Source organism: Lonchura striata, chromosome 3, assembly GCF_046129695.1.
Source record: "Lonchura striata isolate bLonStr1 chromosome 3, bLonStr1.mat, whole genome shotgun sequence".
Taxonomy (NCBI): domain Eukaryota; kingdom Metazoa; phylum Chordata; class Aves; order Passeriformes; family Estrildidae; genus Lonchura; species Lonchura striata.
This window is the reverse complement of record NC_134605.1, coordinates 29608024-29627386: the sequence shown is the minus strand read 5'-3', so window position 1 is coordinate 29627386 and position 19363 is coordinate 29608024. Positions and strand designations below refer to the sequence as shown.

General features: G+C 46.2%; 1 protein-coding gene and 2 long non-coding RNA genes across 4 annotated transcripts in view; 1 reads left to right on the top strand and 2 right to left on the bottom strand.

Annotated features, from left to right (window-relative positions):
• MDGA1 (MAM domain containing glycosylphosphatidylinositol anchor 1) overlaps positions 1–14629 on the bottom strand; it is a 188689-nt gene extending 174060 nt beyond the window's left edge. For both annotated transcript variants that reach the window (XM_021550432.2, XM_021550430.2), the window contains exon 1: positions 14397–14629. In XM_021550432.2, the coding sequence (XP_021406107.1) occupies positions 14397–14523 (127 nt within the window). In that variant the 5' untranslated portion in view covers positions 14524–14629. The remainder of the gene's footprint in view (positions 1–14396) is intronic.
• LOC110481685 (uncharacterized) lies at positions 13374–14058 on the bottom strand. Its single transcript, XR_002467288.3, has 2 exons — positions 13732–14058; positions 13374–13614 (listed from the first exon to the last, which is right to left on the bottom strand). It is a non-coding gene; the product is annotated as an uncharacterized LOC110481685 (long non-coding RNA).
• Positions 14541–15344, top strand: LOC110481684 (uncharacterized). Its single transcript, XR_013339689.1, has 2 exons — positions 14541–14647; positions 15211–15344. It is a non-coding gene; the product is annotated as an uncharacterized LOC110481684 (long non-coding RNA).
• Positions 15345–19363: the final 4019 nt, after the last annotated feature.

Sequence of the window (19363 nt, the reverse complement as noted above, 5' to 3'; positions counted from 1 at the left end):
TAATGTCAAAAGTGTACAAATAAATTCAAAAACATTAATAGAATGGAAAGGAGAGACATGGACACAGCAGAGAAATCCATCCACTCGGGATGCAAGGCAATCTAAACACGTTAAACCCAGGTTTTTCTCAGCTGTTTCACTGCTGTGATGAGCTTTCCAGTCACCATTTCTTCAGCAGGTGCTGAAGACACTCTGTGCTTCTCCAAAAGTGTTCAAAAGTTTTGTGGAAGAGGTCAGGAAAATACCCCTCATGAGCACTGTGCCTGCTATTTAATCTTATTAATACAAAAAAGAATAGACCAAGCTTCCAGCTGCTGTTTGCCTTCAGTGTTGCAACTCAGTATAAAGGCATCACTTGGATTTTCTTTGCTACTGCTTCAGCCATAGGAATTTCGATTGTATCTGGAATTAGCATGCAGGAAGCAGGGAAAAAGGGTTTTCTTCAGTTGCAGACCTCTTACAGGATTTTGTTGACATACTCACTTTATGTGCAAAAGCACACAGTCCCTTCCTTTGCAAACCCCTCTCTCACAGAACCAATATGTGTATTTAAAATAATGTACCCCTTTCATACAGTTTTTATTGTTCAAACATGTATTATTTTAAGCACAGTGAATTTGTGAATTCAGGAAGAATTCCAAAGGTGAAGCAACAGGAATTGAGGAAAGAGAGAAGGCAGATGAAAAGAGCGGTGACAATGGGACAAAGATTTCCCCCCAGCAGGCCCTTATCTCCAAAACAAAGTCAGATCCTGAGCACTATCTCTATTTATGTCCCTTCCTTCTAGCTGCACTGTTTAAAGACACCAGAAAAGTTAGGGAACAAACATAGGTGACAAAGGCAAGGAGAAAAAACTTCAACAAGTGTAGTGCAATTAAGCAAAAGAAAGGAAAATTTCCTCTTATTCTGACATAGCAATCATGTAAGAAATCAAAGGATGGAGAAAATAAAAAAGAAACCCAAATCATTTTTGCCATCTACTTCCAATTTGCTTCAAAACATCAAGGAGAGACAGGCTTGCAGCCACTAGAAAAAGATATTTGAATGGCATCACATGTCAGATAAAAGAGCCAAAAAACTTTTGGGGTAGGAAAGACTGCTTTTCCCATTATTCCAGACTGGCCAATGGTAGTGGGGGCATGACTTGCAGAGAGTTAAGCTCTCTAGTTCAAGTATAAGAATTATCCCATCTGTAACAATCAAAAGCACAATCCAATTCCTTCAGAGTAATGATGTTTGAAATCCAAGTGTCAGCACATTTTCGGAAGGGGGATCACACTCCAGGATGTTCTGTGCTCTGATGACAGATCTGTGGTCAGGTTCTCCAGCAACCGCTCAGGGAGTGCCTGAGTGACAGCAGAGTAGTGACCACAGCAACCAGGCAGTCATGAAAAGATGATCACCAATGCAGCCAAGTGGAAACTAAACTGAAGTTTAAAAATGTCTTGAATGAAAATTTAATGATGATGGGGTGGGGGGGTGGGGGGGGTGGGGAATGAGACATCCATGAAAACTGTAAACTACTAAGGATACCACACAAAAACTGTGACTGCCCTGTCTATGCCCCCTCCCTTCACATCCTGATGAAATCACCTCACTGAAATCACCAATTTAATCTCCAAAACCTCTGTCTGAGGCAGAGAAATGGCACACCACCTTCCATTCACACAAGCAGAAGGGCAGAAGAAACAAACAGATTATAACTTATTTTGTGATTTAAAGTGAGTTTATTTGTTGCCAGTTGTTATGTTTTGGGGTTTTTTTCTACTTGGATTACACTGAAGTCTTTAAAATAAAAATGTCATAAAGGAAGACTGACAGCAACAGGATCCATTATGTGTAGCATTTTAGGCCAGCATTTTAATGAGAGCAACTGCTCAGTTGGATTTAACTCCCTTGTATCAGAAAGAAAATGCTATCTACAGGAGTAGCACAGCAGAGCAAAAATTGTATCCAGGAAAATGAATCCTCTAAAATTTCCTCAATCCTGCTTCTAACTTTTTTTCCCTGAGGATCTGAGAAAACTCAAGCATTTCTCCTGGTCAGGCAGCAGTAGATGCTTGAGTCAGAGTTTGGCCAGAAGCTTTTGCTGACAGATCACAGGCACAAGGGTTGCCTGCTCACACCCCCATAGCAGCATAACTTGAGAGCTAATAAATAAAAAGTCATCTGTATCATCAAGGTGAGCAGGTGTGACAAAGCACATATGAGAGCTAAGATACCAACAAAAATCCAATCAGCCAAACATGACTCAAAAACTAACTACAATGACTCACTGGATCAGACAAAGAGGGAGAAAAACATTTCAGGAAAAATCAGTTTAGCAACTGATCCCCTTAATTACAAACTATCACTCATTTGACAGCACCCTGGGATTTGGGCTCCAGTCTTGGTGTCACCTACATGTGTTTACCCACAGACAACAGCAACACTCGCATCGCATCTGGGACCCTAAAAAAAAAGTCTAGAAGTACATACACAAATGTTATATTTATCCCCCTTTTTCTTGCAAAGGAGGTGCTAAGATAAGATACCTTTTACACGATCCTGAACTTACAGCTGTTGCTTTCTGGCAGATGTGCAGTTCTGTTCAGGGAAGGCTTCTGCCTGATGGGCACGGCAGCTCTCACTTGCTCTTCCAATCCTTCATTTTCAACACCAACAATGTCATGGATATTATTGTGAGATCAATGAAAGAAAGAAATATTCTCATTCCTCAAACTTACACACCATCAACAGCATCCATTTATTTCTTTTCTCTCTCTCTCTCTCTCCCCCTCTCTCTCTCTTTTTTTTTTTTTTTTTTTTTTAATATTCGGCAATAGCTAGAAATATTTCTTTCTCATTTCTCTGTCCACCTCACCAAGCACATCACATATCCTAGTACTTTTTGGCATTTTCCCCTGTTTCCTCCTTCTGCAAAGTTTTGATTTAGGGCTAGCAAGCAAAAGGCTCATAAGCATGGTTCCTTCCCCCAACATCTGCTTCCTTTAGACTTGCTTTGAGACAATCAAATGTAATTCTTAAATTAACCTCTGTCAATTAAGTATCAGTTCTGCTGGAGCTTTACAATACACTGTTCTATGCAAGGAAACAAAGTTTGCGATGCTGTGATGTGAGTCTTGTTCCTCATTTTTCTCTGCTGCTCTTTTAAGCGTACAAAAAGCCCTGCTGACCCAACTTGAAGCTGAGTGATAAGCAGCTGATCTACTGTCTTTTACCCAACATCTCCTATCCAAAGCCATCTCCTTAAGGAAGCCATATGCTGCAAACATACTTTGAAATGTCTCCATAATAATACAAGAAGCAGAACTGTTTGTCAAGTAGCACACACACTACTGCTGGCCACTTGGAATGACCATCAGCCACAAGTAGGTACATATGCTCATTGTGATCTGAAAAAATCTGCATGGCATCTTTGCTAAGGTTTAGCAAATGCCAGAGTGGTTTCTGGTTTCAATAACTAACATTCATTTTGGCTAATTTCTTCTTCTACGTGGAGTTCCAAGCCTGATTACCAACCACAAATACATAACAAATTGCTTCTTTCAATTTGTTGTGGTGATATTCATGCCTCTCTCCCAACACCCCAACATGAAAGATTTATGGTATTAATCACACACATCATGGTAAACAGTCATTCTCTACTGTCAATTGCATTTTTCTGCTGAAATAAGGATAACAGTGCTGAGCTGCTTATCATTTGACTAGCCAGAACACAAACTATTATTGTGCTATTTTAACCAAAGCTAAGGCTTAGTTTCTATGGGTAACATCTTCAGATGCAGTGACACAGTATGGGAGCTTGACTATCCTATTTTGAAAAAACAATTTAGAAACTTAATCACAGCTAAACACAGGGCTTGTCTATGCAAGAAGTTATTCAAAAATAGCTTTCAAAATTAAAGATTAATTCCAGACCTGCTGTTCAGAGGTTCATTTTCACCACAGCAAACTGCATTAAGCCAGTTTACACTCCTGCATCTATGCTTGCTTGAAAGACACCACAGATCAAGAAGAACCCTGACATTTATCTTGCTCGAGTTTGCAGCTGTGGGATTGCAGCAGCTAAACTGCTGCAGCCATCAAACTTCAAACTGCACCCTACTATAAGCCAGCTTGTTGGATTGACAGGGTTCTCATGCAGTGGCACAAACAGGAGTTGAGTCAACTCTATTTGCTCTCACTGCAACCCAAAAGGAAGCATGAACTTGGTGTATGTGCCCCAGAGTTTATTTATCAAGGGGTCAAGCACAGTATGTCGCTGCTCAGTGACCCCAGGCACAGGAGATCAGCACACACCACAGGGCTCACTCAGGATGTTGCACGAGTGGCTGGAGCACAAATCAGGCTGAGCTCCATGCTGTTACTGCTGCACTGCAATCAATAACCAAAATTGTGAATTTAAAGCTAGCTCAAGAGTGCACCCAGAAGTCACAGTCCTATTTCTCTGTAGGCTTTAGTGTATGTGCACCATAAGTCAAATTGTTAAACAAATACCACTGACTCCAAGTTCTTTTGGTCTTCATTAGCATTTGGTAAACAAGCACTCTCTGTCTTCATACTTGTAAGAAAACTAAGAAAATGGTTCAGCACATACCTAACGTGACAAAATGTGTTGGAATATTCATATATCCCTTTTGCTTCTTCAAAAACTGTGCTCTGCTCTGACACCCAGACATATTTTAGAGTCATAGCACTTGATATCACAATTTTTCCTTTGTCCTAGGCACTGTCCCTAATCATGTAATCCCATCCCAAATCTTTGCTCCTTTGTGGAAAACACATGCCTTTCTGTCTTTCCATTGGACACCATCAATAGTCATTTAACCTCCTCCATTCATGACAGAAGTTTTCCATAGCAAGAAATATTGCTTCTTTGATCAAGTGCAAAATAATTTAAATTGTTGCAGTGAATCAACAGCTTCCAAGACTGATCCTTCTGCAGATCCAAGCACAACAAAGCCATGTGTGTACCCACAGCTGAAAGATTTCTGTCTCTCCCAGTGCTTAACTTCTAGAACACCTCCAAAGGATGTCCTAACATAAATTCTAACCCGTGTCAAAGATGAGCTAAATTAGTAGTGAATGAAAAAACATGTTTTGTTCTCTTGCTAAAAAATCTTGATTCGGTGATAACTGGATCACAGCCTGTTTTCAATGGCTTATGCCTTTTTACTGAGTATGTATTTACCTTGGATCTATCAGCCACAGGGATTGTACTTAATATCAACTGCACTTTACCAGAGAGAAAAGGATGGTTAAAACTTTGCTGATGTTCGATTCTCCATTCTGCCATCGGCAAATCACTTAATCTCCATCTCATTTCCCCACACACAGAGTGGGATAACCAGGCAACAGAAGCATTGTAAAGGTGGAAGTTCATAGATATTAAAGGGATGGGAGACACATAAGCCCACAAGAAATCCTTCATGTACACTGTGAGAAGGATTTTAAGGGTCTATCAACTGCAGATGCCACTACCAGTTAAATATTCTTAACACCCCAGCTGTATTCACATGACTGGCAGGAGAATTCAATCTCCCATCACCCGCTGGATCTTGGTGCTCAAGTTACTTTTATGAGCCTCACTGTTCTGCTATTTTGAGGAATGCTCCAAGTCAGAATAATTTATTTCTTAAACTTAGAAAATACACTCATTCTTCACTGTAAGTCTACAAATGCCTTTTTCTGCCATGCAAGGCATGCAACAAGCACCAAAAAGTGAAACAATATTTGTAAGCAAAACCCATTTTGACACATTTCTCAAACATCTGTCTGAATCACATCTTTGTTTTTCCTTTTTATTTCATAACAAAGGAACCCAAGAGATGCACAAGATTCCCATTCACATTTATTTTAAAACAATTTATGCTAATTAGTGAAAGACAATTTCCTTCTGAAACAGGAGCTGCAATAGCAAGCAGTTACTCTTGTATTAAATGTCCACCGGCAGACATTCTAAAGCTTTTCTCACAGCTTGACTTCAGCTTTCAGTTTTGTCAGTTCTTCTTTAGGCAACATTTGCTTATTTGTTTCAGAAACTGCTGTTCTTACTGCACATTTGTCAGTTGCTATCCTCACCCTGCCATTTCCATTTACAGGAACCCAGCAAAAGTATCTTGATGCCATTTGTCCTATGCTACAGCTCACAGTGGAGAGACCAAGCCAGCAGATCACAGCCAGGAGGATTTTTAGTTACATTGGTGGTGTCTCCCCTATGCAAGCTAAAGCAAAGGGTAACAGCCATGAGTGATTTGCAGCAGGAGTGAAAAAGAAGCCACAAGAAAACAAGAGGCTGGCTAGAGCAATAAAAGCTGCTTGAGGTCCTTACTTCCCGCCTCAATGCACCCTGTCCCTGGAGGTCTGCAGCCCAGCACAGAGCTGTGACCTGCTCACAGAGCAGCGCTGGTGACTTCACATCACAAGGCCACTCCAGCACAATGGCTGTCCCCAGTGAGTTGTCCTGCTCTATTCACAACCACTGAAATACAGAACTGTGTCTACACAGCTCTTCCTTGCTAGCACAATACTGAGAACACTGAGTGCTTTGCAGAAGGAGCATCCTTCTCAGAGGAGTTCAAGCATTACTAGAGCCATAAAGCTCCCTCTTCATTTTGGGAATAGAGTCACAAGCACACACTGGAGTAACCACATTGTCTAGTCTAGAAGAAAAAGTGGAAAATTTAAAGAAGTAATACTTTCTATTCAGGTACCTCTCTACTTCCCTGGTTAACTTTGGGTGTCTCCTTTTGCCAGCCACGGGCGATTTCGGCATTAAAACGAAAACTTTAGTAGTGAGAAGCTGACCTTGGATACAGCGTAGCAAATACAGTGGTGCAAACAACTCCCTGCAGGTAGCCAAAATGCTCAGAACACAATGTTGCTCTAGGCTAGGGCCCCTGAGCCGTGTTTTCCAGGAGCCAAAGAACCAGCATCAGTCCTATACCTCTGCTGTGGGCCACTCAGCTCTGCTGTGTCACAGAACCAAGGCTATAGGTATATCGCAACACTAATGACCTCAACTGAGAATTTGAAAGCCCTGTAGTCAGACATCACCTTGCTGTCTTTTCTTCCTCTCCCAGAGCAAGGCCATGCATGAGTATCCCTCTTCCCTCATAATCATTCAGATTGCTTTAATTCTACCTTTTCAAGAACCAAAATCAACCAAACAAAAGCCTTAACAAACAAAACAAAACTAAAATTCCCAAACAACAGCTACACAGATATGTTAAGAAACAAAAGAAAGAAAAAAAATGAGGGAAAGCCTAATGAAGGGTTTAAGAGGCCAGCACTCACTTTTCTGTATAATCCTTGTTTGGAAATGGAAAAGAAGGAGTAGAAGAATAGCCCGTTCATAATCCAGGAGAGAGTGGAATGAGAGAGGAAAACAAATAAAAAGGGGGAAATGGTAAAGGAAAAAAAAAAAAAAAAAAAGGCGGGGAGAGGGAGTGGGTATGGTTATGTAGTGCTTGGGTACAGTTTGACAGAGCTCCATATTCTAAAACAAACCCGGGAGAGATACAAAGCCACACGCAGGCAGCCAGCGCCAAAACCTGGACGCGGCAGCTCCATCCCAGGCGCTCGTTCCCGCACAACCTCCCGGAAGCCGCCGGGATGATGGACAGCGGGGTCCCGCCCGAAGTCCGCCGAGGTGGGCCCGGGAAGAACGAGCCGCCTGCGGGCGCGCCCCGTGCAGCCCGGCACCCGCGGCCGCTCCGCCGCCCCACGCGTGTTCCGAGGCGGTCCCGGGCCCGCTCTCCCGGGAAAGGGGCGCTGGCCGGGCACCCGCGCCGGGCCGCGCTACGCCTCCCTCTGCCGCGCCAGATGTGCTCCGCAGCCACAGCTGGAGAGCAGCCGCCGGCAGGACGGGGAAGGACGGGCAGCCTCTTCCTCGGGTGGAAGGGGAAGCAGGAACCGCCTGCGGCGGCGCTTTCTCCGTGAGCAGAAGTCATGGAAAATAAGCGGGAGTCTAAACCTTCGTTCCGAGAAACCCCTGACACTGGGAACAAAGGCTCTCGGCCTCCCATTCCAGCTAACCTGGTGGGAACAGCCCTTCTCCCGCTTCAATTTTGTTGAGACCAGATCATCTGTAGCCCAGGATCTCCTTTTTCTCCTCCACTTCTCGACCTCTTTCCTAGCTCTTTAATGCAGTACTTTTGAGTCTCAGCTCCATGGGTTGTCGCACATTTAATTTCTTCTTTTAAACAGTAGGCAAGTGCTTAGCTATAAGAAACAATTTTTTGTCATTTCTTCAATCTCCTTCCCCAAATGAAGGGCAGATAAGATCTCTTTTTCTTTTCAAAACCAAGTACTTTGGATCCTACAAGAGTGGAGATCTCACCAGTTAAACATGGGCACAGAGACATAAAAGACACAAATTCTCCTTTTCTACTTCTCAACACATCACTGTCTCTGGTAGATCCTGAAGGCCTTCCAAGATCAGCATTCTGCTGTGTGGTGTAAATGCCACATCTCTCCGCTTTCCTCCACAAGCCCAGGGGACACTGGCACATCTTACTCTTTTGAATTTAAACCTGTACCACACCAGAGGATGATGATCAGCAGAAAGCGCCTGGGACACAGGCACTTGGGTACAATTTGACGGAGCACACTTGGTGTGCTCACCTTGACTGCTTAAGACCAGAAATGGTCTCAAAGTTCTCTTAACAGTTTCAGTATACCTAAGATCTGGGCTACCAGGTATGGCCTAAAGAAACAAATATTGTATCACCAGATGTGGGCACCCACTGCCTTTCCAAGAACAAACCAACATTATCCACTGTCTCTTGTATAGAGGGCTCGTATTCCCCGCAGCAAAGCACAACCCCTTCTGACAACACAACACAGCAACCCCTCTGCACAAAAAATACAAACATCTCACCTGATGAGAACTTCACCAATGAACTGTCTTTCCAGAGATACACACACAAACCAGCTGCCTGTGGACTTACCTTATGCCACCTAAAGAAGCCTTTTGCAGGTAGGGCTTGGGACATTTCCATGAACAGAGTAAGAAACACCTTCCACCCCAAGCTGTCTTTCACTAGTAGAAATGCATCTCTCTCTATTGCTTTTATCAGCACACTGCCACTGGGCAGAAGGCAATTTTCCCCCACCCCCCCTCCACCTCTGCCCTCCTGAGAACAAGCCATAGCCATGCAGGCATTGTTCTTAGCTTAATGCTAATAGACTATGCTTAATGAACCAAGAGAGCACAGTGTGTATGGAGGGAGGGACTGGAAGCCTGAAATCGCACTATTCAGGCAAGTAGAATAGCAGTAACTCATCAAAACACAGGCAAAACCGTAGGGCTTCTGGTGGTTGGGAAGTGTCACAAGATCCCTGAGTTACCAGCATGGAAATAATTTTTATCTTTACTTCAAAATAAGAACATCAGCCTCAGCAGCACAGCACCCCTTACTGCCCCTACTGAATTACTGTCTTGAATCTCCTGGGCCATCTTCTGCTGCATCTTCCACTTACTGGCAGTCACTTACTACACCCACCTGCCCCCCTCTTTCAAACTCATCTGAAAACATATATAAATATATATATATATATATATATATATATATATATATATATATATATAACTCCACTGTGAACTTGACAGGATGATAATTTTAAAAGCTGTGCTGCTCATGTCAAATTATTCAACATCTGTCTTCATGTTCCCACAAAAATTAGCATAGGATGATGGTTTCTGATGACACCTATAGTGAAATATTTTGACTTCATCCAGCAAGCTGCAAACCACCTGTCAAGAGGATAATGTCAGTTATCTAGTACTGCATATTAAAGTCAATTGAGGGTTTATCTGGTGTGTGAAGCTACTGACCTGACCTAAAACCAGAGGCTCTAGTGTCACAGAAGAGTGAATCTGACACATTACAACTGAAGAATAGCAAGGCACTCTGAAGCACTGAGCTGGACAGATTTAATGCCTTGACCTATAAGGGCTGATCAAGAACTATGCAAATCTCGGACCAACCCAGTCCATCGGTGAAACATCTATGGTGCTCCAGTTAGAAAACTCATTCCTCAAACACTATACAGCCTAAGCCAACACAGATTTAAGAGCTGGACAGCAAAGAGAAATGATTGAGCACAAAGGATGTCTGTACATCCATGTATATATGTATACACACACATATTTAATTTGGAGGGCCACTGTGCTCAAGCATTGCATTTTCCCAACACAATCAGCCAAGAAGTGGCTCACAGGAGCCAGCTCTATCATTCCTTTAGCCAGCAATGCACTGAAATGGCAGCAAGGTACTCAAAGAGCTCCATGTCTTGGCCCCCTGTTACTGCTGACAAAACAACTCTAGACAGAGGCATGTGAGAGGGATGGATTCAGATCAGCAGGCTCCAAGTGACATTAGAGAGCCTATGCTCCTGTCAGCAGAAGATATGGAGGTATATAGGTTGCAAGAAGGTGTGAGGCAGCCTACATTAAAAAAAAACTCTAGGAAAAGTGTTTTTACTTAAAAAAAATAACAAACAAACAAAAAAGCAACAGATAAAAAGAGCAGGAAACAAATCATGTCATGTGTACATGAAATGAAAAAGTGTAGATGTTTATAGCCTAAACACCAGATATGTTTTACTATGACACTCCTCCATTACAGACACAAGAAAATAGTCTTCCACTCGTTTGCTTTGTGGTTTTTTTGGTTTGGTTTGGTTTGGTTTCTTGGTTTTTTTTTGTTTGTTTGTGGGTTCTTTTGTTGTTTGTTTTTTTTTTTTTGTTTGGTTTTTTTTTTTTTTTTTTTTTTTTTTTTGCTTGTTTGAGGTTTTTTTTTGCTGTCTGTAGTGGCATTTCAGGGATTATTCAATGTGATGGTGTCTCTTAAAACAAAGAGCCTTACAGGTCATTTATTCCCCACCTCTGAGGCCAGGGCAGGACTACCTGACACTCCAAATACTTCACCCCACCAGTTTCAAGTGCAGCCCCCTCTGATCATTGGGCCAGGCAGCTTTCCTTGCTGCCCAGCCTAAACATTTCCATCATCTTGCTGTATGTAGCCCCTCACCGCACACATTCCTATAATGTCTTTTCTGCAGTTGAATTAAGAGAGGCAGGGGACAAAACATCCCACTTATTTTGCCTGAAAGGATGCTGCTGATCAGTGGGACTGTTCTAATTGCAAGACAACCCAGAAATTATAATTATACACTGCACATGGAGCAAGCACAGCAGCAGCACTGTGCACACCAAACCAGAGCTACCCAAGTCCTAGAGTCTAGAAGACAGAGTAGGAGGCAAGAGGCATGTTTTTCCCTTTGAATGCCACCACCACCACACCCCAGTCCTCCCCTCTCAGTCTTTAAGTGTTGATAACTCCAAGCCTTGAAGGGCGAGTCCCCTGTCTCCCTACCTCTTCCTTCCTCCTCCTCAATTCTGACATTTTCTAGAGATCTATTCCAGTTGGCTTCTCATCTTGACCAACAGCATTAACACACCAGGACTGAAAAGCACATGCAGTCTGGGAAATAGGCTAGCACAAAAGGCTGATAAAAGTTGTCTCTTGGCAGCCTGCTCAATTGCCTTCCCCATCAGGCCAGCCTTGTCTCACTGCAACAAGGCTGAAAGAATAGGATCAGCTAATGAGAAGAGGGTTTCAGACACACTTCAGTCATTACAACAAATGCCAATTTATATAACAAGCCTCTTCAGGTAGCAGGCAAAATCACCTTGACTCCTAATTAAATTGCACCTCAATTGCAAATGCTTCTTTCCTTCCCCCTTATACACATTTTATTTATACCATTCATCTCAATAAACCTCTCCAACGACTCTGCTCTCCCAGACAGAGGTCTTTTGTGCATCCATGTGGGTATATTATTTAAAGGGTACATCACATGGATACTTTATCTTGTTTAATCTGATTTAATCTCTGGAGATTTGCTAAAGCAAAATATATTTATAGACCCATATAGATGCCTCCCCCAGTCTCTGTTGCCAATACGAAAAGGCAGGAAAAGAGATCTGAACCGTGACACATGAGTTCCCATAATTTTTACATTAGGTGCCACATGAGATCGACATTCACAACACAGAATGCTGAAGTACAGCTTAAAGCTATGGCAAGAGACCAGTACAGAGGAAAAACCCAAGTGGAGGGGGAGCAGTGGGACTAATTTCTAATCCTGCTTTTTATTTATTTTTGCACGTATAACAGTACTAATCAAGTTCTTCTTGAGCCATAAGTAACAGCAATCCCACATCCAAAGAAACAGTGCTGGCTGGAGAAAGCATTAAATCAGCCCAGGGTAGTGGACTCAAGGCAGAATTGGAAAGACAATAAGAAAACTATTAGTCACCGTTCAAGTTTGCAGCGTGCTGATTCTATAAGACACTGCTCTGGGCTGCACTCAGTGACATCTGTGTATTAAGGCTCCTGTTGTTTGATAGTTTGAAGAGGTAGGGGTGGGAAGAGGAAGGAAGACACTAGATTTCCCCTTTGTGTAGTTAAGTAAGTGAACAGATAGAAGTAGTAGACCATTTTGGCTTAAAAGGATGCCTTCATCTTAGTGTATGTATGCATCTGCACTTTCTTTAATCTCTCTCTGAGAAAAAAAGACAATAACATCAGTAAGTTATTCTGAAGATCTAATAGAAGCAACTTTGTCAAATGCAAGTTCACTGAAGTGTATGAAAAAATACAACAGACAACCCTCTAAAGCACATTTAAGCAAACCTGGTTTTAAGCTCAGTCCCTCTTGCTATAATCCTAAGCAGTGAGTCCATTCTACAGCAACTGACAGCTAGCTATTCAGCAGCAAAACACTGAAGTGAAATAATAAAAGTTCAGCTAGAAGCAGATTACCTGTTTCAAAAGATTAAATTATATGCACTGACCGGGTTTCTGTACCACACACTCATTCTACTCCTAATCTTTCCAGCCTTTCAAGGGTCATACAATTTTCATCTGGATATGCAGACTGGGAGAAAACACATTACTGAGAAGAAAGAAAAAAAATAAAGGAAGCTAAACATCCTCTATTTAAAATGGTTATTTTATAAAACAGACCCAGACTCAACATCCCAGTCCTCAAGGAGAAAGGAGGAATTGTTTCCATTAAAGAAATACATCATTAAAAAGTGACCTACAAAGACTTACCCATAGTCAGTGAGTCTGAACTGATCTTTGCCAGAGCTCACACAAGAGACTGGCTTCGTGCTGTTAAAAAAGAGGGAGCGGGGCGGGGGGGGGGGGGGCTGGACTCTCTCACTGGGGTCTCTCTTCAGAGCTCAGAGAGCTTGGCTTGTTAGAGGCAGTGGCATGCCTTCCAGAAGGACTTAACAGCAATGCACAATTGATTTGTAAGCCAAGATAAAGCCGGCTTGTTATGAGAGACAAGACTTGTGGGTTGCTTTTATTTATTTTTTTCCCCAGTGTATTGGAAATGCAGATCTTGTAAAGCAAGAATTCAGAGGGGGCTGGGAGAGGGAAAGGGGGCTGCACGCCTGGCTAAAGTAAATCCAAGGCGCTCTCTCAGCCCGGGGTTTGTGCTCGGCGGCACCGGGTGTCATCCCCCGCCTTTGCCCTCGCACTGAGGGGCTGCGGAAGCCAAACCTCTCATGAGGAGACCGCCCGAGCTCGCCTGCAAACAAGGAGAGGAAGTAAGCTCCGTGAATGCAAAAATAATAATAGGAAAAAAGGGGGGGGGGGGGGGGAATCAAGCAACTCGGTATCATCTTTGGCACAGACCACCACCCACCCATGTCCACCACCTTGAGAAGAAAATCAGGCGCAAAGTTCCACGGGGTGCAAAACCAGCCTCGCCTCGCCCCCACGGGGAGCCTGGCGGGGCTGACCGTGGGGAGCCAAGCCGGCTGGAGCCGTGCCCGTGGCGGGAGTGAGCAGCCCACGGTACGCAGGGAACCCGACCGGGCAGTCCGCTGGCCCTTCTGCCTGCTTCCCCGTGCCGGTGCTCCTGAGACCAAAGAAACCCGCAAGCGCATCGCCGCGAAGGGATCCTCCGTCCTGTCCTCCCCCTGCCCCGAAGAAAATACAACTCGGAAGTGCTCCCAGAGCCGCCCCCGCCGACATCAGCGTGGCGTCCCCACGCGAGGCAGGTGGGGAGAGGGGAGGCAGGGCCGGTGTTCCAGTCGCTCCCCCGGCGGCAGTCCCGCCGGCGGTCCCTCCGTGCCATCCCGGCGGACTCGTACATGGGAGGCGGCCAGAGGTTACGGCGAGAAATTATGAAGTGGCTACAGGCGCTGGAAGCCCTATTGCTGCGTCAGTCTCTCCGCTCAGGCTGAGACGAGGTTCGGCGGCGTCATTTACTTTCTCCTGCAGGTGCTTTTTAACTTTGATCCCACCGCCGCCGTCTGCGCCCTCTCCCCCCACCCCTCCTTCGCAAACAGCGACAACGTGTCTTACCGTACACCCCTTGTCCCCTGATGTACACGGGCACCAGAGACAGGAATAAAAACCAGATCATGTCCATCTTCAAGGCAGAGCCTTCATCGCCGGCGAAGAAAAACAGCCAAAACAGCTCAGGCAGCATCCGGCGGGGGAGCAAGGAGCAGCCGAAAGCCTCCCGAAACGCCGCCCAATGCGCGCCGCTCCGCGGAGGGAACCGGCGCCCCTCGGGCGGAGGAAGGGACCCCCCACACAGGGGCCACCTGAGGGTAAAATTTAAAATTTAGGAGGAAAAAAAAAATAGAGAGAAAGAAAGAAAGAAAGAAAGGAAGGAGGAAGGGAGAGAGCGAGAGAAGGAGGCAGGAAGGGCAGAAACGCGGAGTACCGCTTCCCCTCTCCAGGTTGCTCGGGGATCTCCAGGCGAACAGGCAGCCGCGCCCGCACTCGGGGTACGGGGAAAGGCCAGGGGCACCGGGCCGACACCGGGTAGGGCAGGATCAGGACCCAGGCCAGCCCGGGCTCCTTTGTTCCGCAGGAGCTGCCGAGCTCTGCCCCAAGTCCCACGCTGCCCAAAGTGCTGCCAACTAGGGCCAACTTGAGTGAGTCTTCACCCTCCCTCCTCCTGACGAGGCTCTGGCCGCAGCCCCTGGAGCGGACGGGGAGAAGGAGAAGGAGGTGGAGAAAGAGCGGGGAAGCGAGGGTGGGGAGTAGTAGCCAGCTGCTGAAAGGCGGAGGAAGGGATAGGTGATTCTCGCTCCTCTTTTCCAGACCTTCTGAGGAGGGGATTGTTGTAATTAATCAAATCCAGGAAGGATTTTTTTTTTTTTTTAAGCGGCTCCCAAGAGCTCCCTCAGCTGCACTGCACCGCCCCAACCAGCCTGAAGGGAGAAGCAACCGAGGAGCAGAGAGACCACACACCCTTGCAGCGCCTGCAGCTCAGCCGGGCTCTCCTCGCCTCCTCCCCAGCCTGCCAGGTCCTTCGCCCTTCAAAACTTTCCCTGATGTTGTGTGCCAGCCTCGTGCGGGTGCGTCGCCTCCGTGCTCGCCTGCTCCGCCCGCCTCACAGAGGATTTGCAGCTGTACAGGGGCCCGTGCCTCCCTCGACGGCTGCCGGAGCTCCTAATGGGAACTAACGGGCTGCAACTGGAAGGGAGCCGGCAATGCGGGACAAGAAGATGGACAAAGTGTAGCTACTCCTGCCAGATGCCAGCTGGAAACCGCTTAGGAGGTCTCTACCCCACCGCTGTTTCCTGAAGCTCCAAAATCTGCAGAAGTTGCCGGGAACGTCACCGCTCCCCACCGGCCCCGGGCCACTCCGCTCCACAGCCCCCCGACGGGGCGTCCGGGGCTGCCCGCGCCCGCCAGCGGGGCTGGCCCGAGGGCGCCTCACACCTGCCTGCCGGGTCTGCCAGCCTCGCCTTATTTTCTACTCTGTTGGCTTTTCAGGTTCTTCCCCCACCCTCTTCATCATTTCATCCCCTTCTTAAAAAAAAAAAAAAAAAAAAAAAAAAAAAAGCCAATTAAAACGGGTGTGATGGGAGAGCCCTGCCTCCTACCCAATTCTGCGAGCTTCCCCACGCCTCGCCCCGGCCCAATGATAGACAAGACCGCAGAAATGGGAGAAAAAGGGACTTGCTTCGGGCGGGAGACCGATTGTCAGTCCAGGGTACTCCAATTTTAGGACCCTCGCGGCAAGGTCGACTTCTCCCGGCTGGGACTTGAGATGCCAAGAGATGGGGGGCAGCGCAGGTTTCCGGTGTGTCTCCCGTGCTGGTGCTCGTTGGTGCCAGCAAAGTTTTTGGGCCCCCCCCGGTAGGTTGCAGGCTGGCGGGGCTGCCCTGTGCATGCTGCGGAGGAGCGGCGGGGCGCGGCGCTCCTGCGGGGCGGGGGTGCTGTGCGGAGCCCCAGCCCGGTGCGCGGCTGCGAGGGCCGCGATACTCGCCGGACTGCCGGCCCGGGCCGTGGTGATGCTCCGACGTGAAACCCGGAGCGGGGAAGTTGTGCATGCCCCGCTCCCCGTGCCCCCGCGTAGGGCCCGGCCGAGAGGCCGGGAGGAGGAGGAAGATGCTGAGCGAGCCCCGAGCATCGCCACCGGCAGCGCCGGCTACGCGGGGCCCTGCCTTTACCATCTCTATCTCCCGCTGCTTTGCTAGGGAGATAAAATACTGCTTCTGGGAAGCCTAGACCTGCTTGCCCCCGAGCTGGCGAGCCCACTCGTGCCTGTCCCGGGTCCATAGCAATGAGCCAGACCGCAAAGCAGAGCCAGCGCCGTGGAAACCCCTCTTAGCGGCGCATTCTGCTCCCGGGTGCCGGGCTCCGGCTCGCCTTTTCCCCAGCGATGGCTTAGCTGGGGTTCCCGTGTACGGGATGATGCGGATGTCCCTTAGCGACAGCGTGTCCTCTCTGGCTCTTCCTCGGGACTGGCCCCTGCGCGCCCCCGCCTCGGCCACGCGTGTGCTTGGCGCGCTGTCCCCGGGGGCTTCCGGCCCTGCCCCGCGGCTCTGCATCCATGCCCTCTCCCCGCGGCAGCTCACGAGGGATGCGGGACCTGGCAGGCACTGATTTGTCATGTGAACAGGTCACTCCCTGGATTAAAAAGTAATTAAAAAAAAAAATATCAAAAGATATGGCCCAAAGAGCGACTGGTTGCTCAGTCATGCTCTATCAAACAATCAATTAATAGGTATAGCCCCTAATTAGGAAGTAGTTATTTCTATTGTAAACGGTGCTCAGTCAGAAAGAGAAAAGCAGTAACATGCACCAGGAAGAGAGCAGCGATACAGACAGAACACCATCACCGTAGAGCCCAGAGTCCCCCCGCCCCGTGCCCAGCATCCATGCACGTGGAAGGCATGGCAGGCAATTTCCCACTGGACTCTATTCTTTCACTTACCAGGATACCACCAGTATGAAACTGCCTTGTTTGTTTTTGTGGTGGTTTAGGTTTCCCTTGTATTTCTTTTTGTTATAACTAAGGGAATATTTGCCAAGAAACTGTGGTTTTCACACTCTTAAGATGCCTTTTCCATAGCTGATAGCATAGAGCAGAGCAACTGTGAAAGCACCTGATATGAGCAAATTTATTCTTTAATACAATAAACCCTTGTCTGAGAAAGATTTATTCCTCCCTGCAGTGGGTGGTTGAAGCGTTAATAAAGGGTGTGTAGGTAGAAGGAGGCAGCCAGCACCAAAAGTACAGGTGGATCAAGCCCTTTGCCATGGCATGAGGAGAAGCAGGACCTGATGATAGTGAGACAAAATAAAATTGTCAACATCTCCACAAAGCAGGCTGAAGGCAACCCAAGGAAAACAAGATGAAGAGATGTTTGCAGATCCAGGAAGCTTTATGGTGATAAAATAAAACTGTGGAGACATGAGTCTTGTTCTTTTCTATGCATAATTTTGAAATAAGGATATTTATGTGTAGCCCTTATGTGTTCCATTTTTTTTTTTTCAGGGATTTTCATTAAATTATGGAATAGTGCCTCGGTGTTTGAATGAGTATGAATTACGTATCTGTCTAATGAGTAAAAAAAATCCAAAAATGTATGCTTCACACCCCTTTTTTGTGTTAGTATTCAATGCACATGCTCATGTTTCACTCGCACAAATGCTTATGAAAGATGAATTTCAAAGTAAACTGCCAAAGTATATTCGGAGTAGGAAAAAATACTGCCAAAACCCAAGAACATAACTGCATTTGCTAAATAAGGTAATTAATAATTATTGCTTAAGGCCTAATAAATCATAGCATTCATAATTATGGAGTTTCCAATGGGTGACAGCAAGGCAGCACTCCTATGCACACTTGCTAAGCAAGCTACTTGTTATAGGGAAACCACACCCTGTAGTGATTCTACTTGTCAGAAAGCAAAGATGAAGAATGCCTTTGCTCCCCCTCGACTGTTTCCACAGAACATATTTGTCCCGTCTTTCCATCTGGGAGTCAATGTCTCTGGTCACTTCTCAAGACCCGACTTGTCAAATGAATCTGGTCTCTGAAATATTTATACATACTCCATCACCTATATTTCACAGCTCTGTTAAGAGATAGACAGTCTCTGGGAGAGCTGCTGTGTTCAAAGAGAGCAAATCATATAAAGCAATGACACCAGGCAGGAAGCGATTGAAGAGCTGTGTGAGGCCAAGGTCCAGTTGCAGGAACATTAATCATCTCTGTGTCAATGTTTTCATGCTATACTCGGGTGCAGTCTGTCATTTCATTCTTTTCTGGGATGATGTAACTATCTCTGGGCCCCGGTGATCTCTTCACCTTGTGGCCTGACATTTCTATCACCTCTTTCCTGTTCATTTCCTTCGCAGCAGGCCATGCAAGAATGTCTCCAGGATCTATGAAGTTTGATCTCTTCCTCCCCTTCCTCCTTCCACACATATATGGAAACTTTACTGCAACATTTCCCTCACTATGCCTAGTGAAAGGGAGTAGAATAGAAAGTAGGAGTAGAAACGGAACATAATGGAGCACCTTAGAGGCAATGGGCAAAGCCAGGGTGACTTCAAATGCTGCAGGAGAGATGGAAGTTGGGAAGGGGAAAGCTGGAGGACTCTGTAGCACTGCAGCAGAGATGTTAGCAGGGAGATGGGAAAGCAAGGGAATTCTAACTGCATCATAGGTCTGCATCAAGGAGCTGAGCATACACAGGTGTTCCGGTGCTGCTTCTGAGCTAGAGGAGGTAGGTTCTGCAGCAGTGTGGAGCAGAGCAACTGTCTGACCTGAGGCAGCAAAATTGGGCAGCAAAGTTTCTAAAAAGGGGGAACTGGGAAAGGCAAGGGAAAGCTGGTGTGTGTGAGGAATGGGAGCCCCCTTGAACTGCTGCAAACAAACTAGACACGACAGCACCAAGTACTCTGCAACACACAAACTCCTGGAAGATGAGAAGCTGGGCAAAGATACAATGACAGGATGCAGCTGAACTCTCTACTGTCCATTTTCTTTCTGTTTAGTTGGTCTTCCCAGGAAAACT